At 33.2% G+C, this 11,599-nt stretch overlaps 1 protein-coding gene across 1 annotated transcript; it reads right to left on the reverse strand.

Annotated features, from left to right (window-relative positions):
- Nucleotides 1-2,682: 2,682 nt before the first annotated feature.
- Nucleotides 2,683-5,150, reverse strand: LOC131043852 (serine carboxypeptidase II-3-like). Its single transcript, XM_057977082.2, has 9 exons — nucleotides 4,819-5,150; nucleotides 4,634-4,741; nucleotides 4,351-4,446; nucleotides 4,127-4,219; nucleotides 3,952-4,034; nucleotides 3,503-3,754; nucleotides 3,255-3,394; nucleotides 3,049-3,138; nucleotides 2,683-2,956 (listed from the first exon to the last, which is right to left on the reverse strand). The coding sequence occupies exons 2-9, from the start codon at nucleotides 4,707-4,709 to the stop codon at nucleotides 2,707-2,709; spliced, it is 1,080 nt and encodes a 359-aa protein (XP_057833065.2). The 5' UTR covers nucleotides 4,710-4,741; nucleotides 4,819-5,150; the 3' UTR covers nucleotides 2,683-2,706.
- Nucleotides 5,151-11,599: the final 6,449 nt, after the last annotated feature.

An 11,599-nucleotide genomic window follows, 5' to 3' on the forward strand; every position in this document is an offset into this window, starting at 1 on the left:
AACAAATATATTGTAGAATTTTGGGATATCGCAACAACTAACTTAGTGTCCCCTATCTTCTCCACTTGTTCCTTCTTTCTCCAAGGTAAATGAATGACGCAATCTCTCCTCACATTGTCATCACAAACTTTTTCACTACTAGAATGATATTTTTCTCAATTAAATAGGCATTTTCAATAATTTTCTTAAGTATTGTGCATGGCCCCACATTCTTTAGTCTCAATTTGTTTTTGATTAGGATAAACAGGTTTTGAGGGGACACTATTATCAGAAACTTGTTCACTACTAGAACGATATTGTTCTCAATTAAATAGGCATTTTCAATAATTTTCTTAAGTATTGTGCATGGCCCCACTTTCTTTAGTCAACAACCTTACATTTGTATTTTTTTTTTGTATGAAATGAAGTGGTCATTTTGGATACTTGGCCCACAATGACAAGGATGAAATTATTTTCACATTGCATATGAGGCTATCCCGCAACAAAATCCATGGAGATATCAATCCATGGTCCCTTAAGAATTTGCAAGGATCTATATAATCTATTGTTTTGCTACCCTCCTTTACAAACTTGTTCACATCCTTCATTATTTGAGGCCAAGAAAAGTTCTTAGTAACCAAGCCATAAGTTTTGTCCCTTAGATTGTGGCCCGCAAACCACTTGAAAATGTACTTCTTGAGTCAAGTTTTACCTCTTAGATCCCATGGGTATGCAAAGCTGAGGTCATTTGAACAAGAATCCATCTGTCAATAAATAATATTTAGAGTACTCACTATTTGTAAAAATATTACTATTCAGAGTAGCAATAGCCTTGCCAAAATAAGAATTAGTTGCATCTTGTTTTTTATTTCATCAATCCCAACAATCTCATTGGTATTACTTATGACATTTTAATAGTTTCTATAGGTTGCAATATATACAGAGTTGAAGTTCTTCCTATAGGTCTTTTTTTTATTAATTTTATGGTATTCTTAGTAAGAATGGCATATGAGGATTGCATAGTGATGTGGCCCTACCATACGCCATCATCTAGGAAATATTTTCCTTTATAGTGTGTAAGGAATTATATTAAAATTAAAGAAGGAAGGTTGGGTAGATAATGACCAATTTTACTTGAGGTAAATTATTTTGGTTAAATTATGATAAAATTTGAATCTAGTTGTAATAATTAATGAGATTACTTATTATACTTTTGGACTACTAGCTCAAGAGTAGGATGAAAGGGATGATGTAATAAAATGAAAAATTAGAACATATTAAAAATTTGGTGTGGATGTATTGAAGAAGGGATCTTCATAAATGAGTTCATAAAGTAGATACTAGATTATATCCATGAACTATAGGTCAATAATCAAATATTGGCCACTTATGGATGATAAGATACATACAAAGTTAGTTTCAATAATTGAGGTTGTATAAGTTATTAAATTTCATTATCTTGTTTTTGAGAATGGTTAATTTTTATCTTTACTTGAAATCACTCCAATGCTTCAGAGTAGAGTTTATAATAGGGGTTTTACAATAATGTGATACTACACATGTCCCTTAATAAATTGTTTCATAAATATTTTATGTGTTCTTGTGGTGTACTAATATAGTTTGCTTTTTTATTAGCCATGGGTGAGGGATAATGTTGTCACTTTTAAAGTTTTCATTATTTTTCATCACTAATAATTGTTGATTAGTGTTTTTTGTTAGAGGTGAATGTTTATGTTACCTTGGTATTGTATTTTCTATTTAGTTTCTATTAGAGCTTATCTATATAGGTTCTTAGTAGTAGCATGTAGTTTCTTGATTTCAAGATAGATTGTTTTCACTTATATATGCTATATCTTTACTTGTCTCAATTGATGATATAGTTGATAGAGGAATTGTACTAAAGTATCCTACTATTGTTGGGATAGTGCCCATATCAAAACCTAATAATATAATTAATAAATACAAACCTTGAGAATAGAATGGTGTTATTATAACATCTATTAGCCGTTCATCCTAGTGGTAGTGAAAATTTGCATCAACTCCACCATATACAGAGGGATAGACCACAATTCCTGAGCTAACCAATTGAGTATGAGCACCCCCCTCCTCCCCCTTCCTCTAAGGTTGTTATTAGAGAAAGGATAGGTACCTTTTCCCCCACCTTTATATTGTCCCAAAGAATCAGGTTGACCAATGCGTAGCGGAAAATCACTCTAATCTCAATTAATATATTAAAATTTTAATTCATACTAAAATCAAACTAACATTATTATATTATCAGTGTAGCTCTTTATTTATATTTCAAATAATATTTGAACAATAAAATCAATGTAATTTTGTTCACTAATTTATATCAAGTTAGCAATTAATAAAATTTTACTTATGCATATATATATATATCAGATATTACTTATTCTATTTTTTCTATTAAAAATTTCTATTATAACAAACAACAATAACTTGTACCTTAATTTTTATATCATTTAAATTTTGTAATTTAATAACTTTATCAACATATATTTTTGTGACCTCTTTTCATACTTAAATCTTAAAATAAATCAAATGAATAAAATATGTTTGGTGCCTAAATATGCAAATATGAGTCAACAATAATATCTTTTTTGAAATAGATTGTACATTTATTCATCATATTGGTAGTTATATTCATCATATTGGTAGTTATAAAATCATTTGAATGCCATTCCTAAATGTAAAAAGGCGGAACTATTATGATGGCAATGGCTTTCCAGCCAAAAATGATTTGGTCATGGTCAAGGCTCTTGAAGGTTGATAACTAGGTACTTCATGTCCTGCACCTCTAACTGTTGCAAATGTCAAGCCCTTGTAGATTACACTAAAACCCCCCACGTCTAACTCTCCGCTCATCCAAGGATACCATTCTTCCTCTATTGAAAGCTTTAATGCATTAATGGAATATCTCGTGCCAGTCACAGGAACCACCGCATCCACATCTCCGCTACAACCAAAATCATTTACCATTTATTAGATTTTGCAATCAATTTTTTATAATTAAACATTTTCTATCAATCATTTTTTTCTGTTTTATACCTGTAAATTAGTATTCTCAATCCTGCTGCCATCATTCTTCGATATATTGGAAACATTGTGGTTGCAGAGAAGGTGTATGAGAGTACATCACTATTTAGAGAAGAATATTGGAAAATCATTAGATGGCAATCTTCCAAGTGTTAAACTTTATGAGATCAAACAAATAATCATCGTTATTTGAAAATGCCAAATGCATATAGTCATACCTGCATTCAGTCCATGCATAAGACAAGTCCGTTACATTTGCATGAAGAGCATTTTGTACTTCTGGAGTGTTAAGGTAGGTAAATACATAACCAGGACTACATGGATCAAAACCATCTGATTCATTTACCGGGGTATCATTCTGCAATAGAGAGCAGAACATGTATATATATTTATTCAAAATATATATTACTACTACAAAAATTTCTATGTAAAAGAGATTCTTGAAAACCCATGTTTATATACTTACAACAGAAGTAGAAGATGCCCAAATGGGGTCTGGATGGGAAGGACAAAGTGGGGCATATATATTATAGGGATTTATCTCTCCATCTGTAGATTCTGCTCGAGACACAAATGTGTTGTTGTGAGTTGTATAGCTTGAACCTGATGGAGTGCAACGCTGACTTGCATAATCTTCATCTGATATCAATGCATGTGACCATGCATAATCGATAGAACCACAACCATCTGTCTCCTCATTCATTATTCCATTTCCAATCTGTACAGCAAAATTTTCCAATAAATAAGAATTCCAAATAATTTACTATATGAATATATAATGTTCACCATATTGTCCACATATAAACGTTCATCAAGATTTACTGTACTTTGAGGGAATTTTCAAAAAAGATGAGTATAAATAGGATGCACATTAGATCAGTTTCAGAGGAAATTGGGAAGGGAAAGGAACCGCACCATAACTCCCTTGAGATTGATGAAGGATGTACGTGAGTTGTTATTCTTAAGAATTGTGTCCGCTAATTCAGGAACATAGAACCCTGAACACACAAATAAGACAACAGAACAGAGTTTATTTATAACATGAAGATGAGCTTTCTGTGTTCAGATATGATAGAATTGCTTGACATACCAGCGTAGCTTTCCCCTGCTATATAGAAATCTCGGTTCTTATACTGTGGAAATCTTTCAAACCAATTTTGAAGAAACGTGTACGCATCTCGAGCTATTCACCCATGGAAAAGATTGTTTTCGTTAGTAAATACATATTGAAACGTACACATTGTTTTTATTAAGAAATCTTCACTGCATGCATTCATGTCACAAAATCTCTTCATAATTTATTAATTGAAATACCAGTGTTATCATCATTGCCATTTTGATAATCAGAGGTGGTATTGGAGTATGAAAATCCAACCCCAGCAGGTGATTCCAAAAACAGGGTGTTTGCCACTGCAAAATAAAAAAGTTATATGAGTGCTCAGGAATCTCTGAGTGATGTTGAACAAAAGCTTTTTTAGTGGGAAAAAAACTTCTGGTATAAATGATTATAACCAACTGCTGATACCAATATTTGTATAATTCCATTGTATCAATCTGGTAAAAAACATTATAAAGCGTGGGGTAATATAAGTAAAACCTTGGTTCCATGCATATGGATTTTTAGAAAGAGTTTTGCCATCTGGTTTTACGCGGAAGGGACCCAATTCTGTCATTGCTCCCACACCAAAAGACGAGCATCCTGGCCCTGATATATGGTAGGAAATAAGTAAGCTGTAATGGATCTTAATGAAAAACAAGTGAAATATTTGGTGAAGAGAATACCTCCATTGAGCCAGAGGAGCAGAGGCTTTGTAGATGGGTCTTCAGTGGCCTCTGCAAAATAGTAGAAAAGTGCTCTCCCTGCCTCTGCATCAACCGTCACATATCCTGAGTACTGTGCAAACGTTATTCCTGCTGGCTGGCCAGGCAGAGCGGTTATTTTGTCATTCTCCTGCAGTCCATCTTGGGCGTATTGATTGAGCTTCCATGAATATTCACTGCTAATGGAAGGAGCTACCCATTCCTCTGCCTCCCTCCTCACACCAGACCTCCTCGACAATACTTCATACCTACTCAGCTGATGAGAAGGATGAACCAGAACGGCTAATGCTATCGCGAACACTATTAAACTTTTCATTTTGAATTCACCAGCAGAAGAGATTTACTGAAGAACAACTCGAATTGAGCCTCAATAAATAGACCCAATTGTTATGTTGGTCCAGATTCTCCCCTTTAACGTACGCCTCCCGTTTGCGTGTGAGACCCGCTCTATTGACGTATTGAAATTATTGATGTGTTGATTAACACGGTTTGATATTCACCAATTTGGTCTTTGGCGTTTGGGAGAATTCGATCTGAGCAACGTCTAGAACTATTGTCCATTATTTGTACCACTTTATGTCGGAGTGCGATCAATATATAAAATCAACAAACAGCATATGTTGTAGAAAACAATACAATTGTACGCAAAGATGCCATCAAACTTGATCTATATTACATTCCTAGGAAAACAATAGTTTGCTTGTTTTAAAGATGCCATCAACCTTGATCTATATTACATTCCTAGGAAAACAATAGTTTGTTTGTTTTAAAGATGCCATCAACCTTGATCTACATTACAGTATGGAAGTCATTGTTGTTCAGCTTTAAACCAATAATTTATATCAATCTCAATCCAAGCTCTGATCAAACCAAACATTAGTTATGAGCTCTGTAACATGATTAAGATTTACATTAACAAAGGTTCATTTTATGCTAAAATAATGACATTCACTACCTCAACTCATATTTTAATCAACATCCGTAGCAACGAATTTTACACATAAAGTGTCTTTATTCTTTCCAAGAGTCAAATGTAAAACACCCTAAAGATTAAACTTCATGAACATCAAAGCATAGTATATAAGCATTGACATCATATAATAAATATGAGAATAAAAAATTACCAATTCAATTCTTAAAATCATATCATTAGTTCCATTTATTTATAGAATTTAAAACAATTAAAAATATAGCTTCTAATTTATAATATTATAAGTATATTTGAGTTATACATCTTATAATCAAGATTTCTTCAAAACTGCTAAATCCCTTTCAAGATAATAAGAAAAAAAATTGAAATTAAAACGTACAAAAATTACAATGAAATGAATCTCATCCCAAACATCGATGACTCAAAGTCCAAATAATATCTAGTCCAATTATAATAACTCCAATCCAAGACCATAAAATCCCCCATCTACATGCACTATACAAAGTACAAAACATCATAAGTTTAACAATTACAATTTCATATCCAAAATCTAAGAACAAGAAAAATTTAAGATCAAATATAAGATTAAAAATAATGATAAAATGATTAAAAACTTTAAATATTTCAAAGCATAAATAAAAGTTGATGGAGGGGCATCATAACAAAGCCTTCCTTTTTTTTGAAATTTTATTTTGTTGACCTCACCCACCTCTGTTCAAAATAAATTATGTTCTAAAATCTAATATATTTTTTTTGTTCCTTTTAGAGCTTCAAACGCTTATTGTGGGCTCATAAATAATAGCAAAAAGGGGAAATGATGGAGAACTAACTTGGGCAAGATTTTTGAACTAAAATGTGAGTATTGATCATTTATGACAAATTTTTGATGTTGCACCTAGTTTAGACGAGATTTTTGGGAAGTTTCTAGTTTTTCTTTTGGATTTTGTTTTAGAGAAAAGAGAATAGAATAGAGTAGTAGATAGAGAAGAAAAAGAAGAAGGAAAGAAGAGAGGACAATGGAGAGAGATATAGAAGCAAACATGAATTGCCAGGAGACAACTAACCATTGAAGAGAGAGATGCAATAGAAATACTTGATTGCCTGATTATACAAAGAGTACAAAGGCCTACTTATATAGAAAAGCCAAAACAAAATGGAGACCACATAAAGTGCCATGTGTACAAAGGAAAGGAAAGGTTAGGTAGGAGTAATTATAATACACTTATTCACAACTACCAGGTGAAAATATCAATGCGACCTAGAAAATTATAAATACAACTAACATTCCTAAGTAAACTTAAACAAGAAGAGTAAATAATAATTTATGCTAATGCCCACCTTAAGTGTAACTTAGGGAGAAAAAAATGATATGCAATATGATATGATGATGCGATATAGGTCTTGACTACAAGGCCATGTTAGGTACCCATGTACAATTCAAATGATCTCTTAGAAATGAAGAAAATGAGAAAACCTCACGTGACAAAACTCCTCTTTAAAAAAGAGATATAAAAATCATGTACAGGTGAAAGATTAAATGATGCATGGAGGTCTCACATTAGTACCCCCCAATAATGACATCCATCACAAGAATACAATACAATTACCCCTCCAATGAAGGGAAAGATAGAGACAACATTGCTCCCCATGATGAAGTATCCTTAAAATGAATGAAGAATGTTGGAAGCCAAAGGGAATATCCATGATGACAAACAACATGTCTCCATTTGGGAAGATGGAGATCCAATGGTACATGTAGAATAAACTCCATATCCATGAGAAAAGGACAAGGAAGAAGCCTCAACAATGAAAGTGTGGAAGGAAAATCAAGCTCCTTGAAATGTGTCTCATCAAGACTAAGAAGATCCCCAATTAATGAATAAACAATGCACATAGAAGAATCAAGATCATCCTCCAATTAATAGTTTGCAAATAGAAGTAATGCCTCCTCAAGCGTGCTCTCTAAATATGTAGTAGAGGAACGAGATAGACCTACAATGAAACCACCCTAGAACCACAAGTCGGAAAAACCAATAATGATGTCTTGTTGTGTTGAAGTCATGGAATCCATGTCAACTATAACTTCTGATGTAGCAAGTGATGGGGGAACTGAGATTTAATCCACAAACCTATCAAAATTATTCTTCACACTAATGGAGGAGACAAAGGAACATTTGAATCATCCAAGTGATAGATGGAGTCAAGGGGAAATAAGAATCATCATCATCATCAATGAAGAAATGAAAGATAAACACCTTGGACTGATGATCAACCCTAACAATTGCAAAGATATCTCCTATAGATGATGAATGAGAAATGAATTGGGAGTGAACTCAACTATTTTTTCCTATTGTGTGATCTAATATATTGATAGGAGATTATAAGAGATGTATGGAATGAAATGAACATTATTCATTTTACTTATATAAAAAATACTATCACCAACGACAGTAACATGAATAAATTGATTGTTTGCAGTCAAGATTCTATCTTGAAATGGTGCTATAAGAAAATCTAGAATCACGGTATCTCCTGAACATGTAATGTGAACTAAATATTGTGAATGAATGATCCATCCAACATCCCTAGGTGCATGAGTGGTGATCAAGGCATGACCCTTTCTGAAATTCTAAGGAGATGTATCCTCATGTTTTGTGGAAGTAAAAGAGGGCGAATTAGATGAAGAAGGAATGGAAATACAATGTTCCTTAAGTAATTGTTTTAACTCATGAATTTCCTTCTTATAACAATTTTTTTCATCATGCCTTGGATTTTGATAAAAAGCTACATGTGGGTCTCTCCTTCTTCTAAATATCCTCTTTAGAAGAGGTGCTGGAAGTCTCACAAGATTCTATCTTGGGATTAGGTTTCTTGTTTTTCCATTTCCCTTGACTTGAAGTGGAGTAGCAACCAATGCATGAGACTTAGTGAGATCATTTTGATGAAGTTTGGATTGGTCCCTAGTCAATATTTCACAAAAGGTATCAAATGGTGACATTACAACTTGTGTACCCAACCCATCCATAATGGAATAGAAGGAAGTAAAAATTTATGAAAAGAAACCCATAAGATTAGACAAAATCAAGAAAATAATTTCTTTATTTGATTTTCCTTTTCCATAACCCTACAATTGATAATGGAAGGAGTTAAATTTGACCAAATAATCCTCAATAGAAGGAAATATATCAATAGAAAGAGATGCAATTTTTGCTTCTAATTGCATAAATCTAATTTCAGTAACTAAACCAAAAATATCCTCAAGTTTGTCCCATACCTCTTCTCGTTTAGTGCAATATTTAGTGTGGAAGAACAAGGGTTTTCAAACATGGAGTGAAATCAATCCCATGACTTCATCACACTCGCTCTGATGTGTGAACCTATCAAAATCTCTAATGATATTAGGTTGAATCTTAATAAAAGTTGACCATAACCCTTTTGACCAAAGAAAGCATTGCATTCTCACTTTCCAAGTGTGATAGTTGTGCAGTGTGAGAATATCAAACCCAAATTGAGCCATATGAGCTGTCACAAAGCAAGAAAAGATAAAAAATTGATCCAAAACTTCCAACTAAAATGAGCAATTGAAATGGTTCAGCCCCTCACTAAGAGTGACTTCAAGCTGAAAAATGAGATAGCAAATAGCAAATTCAAGTGGATTAACTTTAACCATAATGAAAGTGACTAAACTAGGTTTCCAATAGTACACAGAGCATGAAAAAATGATATCAGATTGCCAAGATATGCTCCATCAAAAAATGCCTATTTTGAAGCTCACCATGAATAAGGGGTGGGATTAAGCCATTGGTTGCCAAAATGACCTCTTCTCCACAAGGTAGAAAAAACCACTAGTTAGTCAAGAATATGACAACTAGAATACCAAGCAAGAACAATGGCCCAAATAGGACACAATAGGTGGTAGGTGGCCTATGCCATAAAATCTTTGATTCTCCACTAGTGCACAACTCACCAATCAGATAAATCACATTATCTCCTTCAAGAAAGGAAAAATACTAAGTTATGTGGGGGCCTCAAGCCAATCTACTCGTGTATAAAGGGAGAGCTCAAGAGTGTGAGCCTTATCTCATTATTCAAAGAGTGAGGAACATGCTACATGAAGGTAAAAAAACTTCCTTACACCATGAATGTGGTAGAAATAAATCCCTTACTTTCCATGGCCCCACAAATCCTATGCCTTCAAGTGCAAATAAGATGGTTGGAAAAGTTTTGAGAGCCCGCCAACATAAACCCTAACTTGGAAAATATATAAACTACCTCATAGGAATATTAGTAGCACTAAAGTTTGCAAAATAATTCATGAACCACTAACCTTCACAAAAAATGACCTGTGATGTCAACCAAATCACACTTATTAGAGATCAAGCCACCACTAATATACTTAGATATTCTTAATAAACTAGAAACTATCAAAGCCTTCATCAATGTAGCAGGTGAAAATGCCACGCCTCAATGCAAATCAATGGCAAGGAAGTAATGAGGCAATATTTTATTTCCAAGTAAACCCTACATGACCATGATCAAAATAAAGAGCCAACAAATTAATCACCCACTGGTTGGCAATGAAATTGATTTGCTGATAATAACAGGTGTAGAAAACTAGAGATCTGGCCACCTTCTAAGTCACATGAATAGAATTTCATCTTTTTACAATCCATAGTAATCATAATGCCTTATACCCACAAAACAACTTCAATCTGCAAAGAAAAGTGTGATATCAGAGGCAAGGGCCTTGTAAAAGGAATTGTGCTTGATCATTGAAATAATATTTATGGTGGTCAATAGATAAGTACAACTATAATAAAAGGGGTGGTAATGCACAATAATGAGTAATAAACTACTAGGCAAGAGTACTAAGATCTAAGACAAAAAGGAAAAACCCTTCCAAATTTAGAATTGTAGGCCATATTCATAAAAATGACAACCAATGAATACCACTTGTCAAAGAAATGAGCCTAATGTACAAATTGATACAAAAGGGCCAATCCACAATAAATTGAAGGGGGTGATGTCAAAATAAGGTGAAATAGATTCAGATGCAGGGTAGAAGCTCATTGGTATAGTTCTGATACCATGTAGAGGCGAATGAGAATTGCCAGGAGTTAACCAACCACTAAAGAGAGAGATGCAAGAGAAATACTCGATTGCTTGATTATAAAAAGAGTACAAAGGTCTTCTTATATAGGCAAGGTGAAACAAAATGGAGAGCACAAAAACTGCCATGTGTACAAATGAAATAAAAGGTTAGGTAGGAGGAGGTAGAAAATGCCTATTGACAACTACCAAATGCAAATATCGAATCAACCTAGAAAATGATAAATACAATTAATATGCCTAAGTAAATTTAAGAAATAAGAGAATATGATAATTTACTCAACAAGAGTATTAATCAAAAGATTTCCAAAATACAAATAAGATGACATAGAGAAGAAAGGAGCATGTGATAGGCCAAGAGGAAGAAAGAGGAAAAAATAGAGAAATTTCAAATTTGGCTCAATTTTTTGTAATGATTGTAAATGACATATTTTGAGATAAATTCAATAGAATGACACTCTTTCTAATGGTTTGTTCCTTTGGTCATGCCCGCGTGTTCTTGTGAATGGTTATTTTCATGAATTTGCTTCTCTAAGTGGGTAAAATGTGTGTGTGAGCTTGACCATGTGGGTATTTTATGAATTTATAGTGGGTGATTACAACCCTTACAATATTAGTTGTAATTGATCCTTTGAATTCTCAATATTATTTGTAGCTTGTATTCTGTTCATGTAGTAGTAAACTACTATTTCTGTAGCTTTT

Source organism: Cryptomeria japonica, chromosome 2, assembly GCF_030272615.1.
Source record: "Cryptomeria japonica chromosome 2, Sugi_1.0, whole genome shotgun sequence".
NCBI classification, from domain to species: domain Eukaryota; kingdom Viridiplantae; phylum Streptophyta; class Pinopsida; order Cupressales; family Cupressaceae; genus Cryptomeria; species Cryptomeria japonica.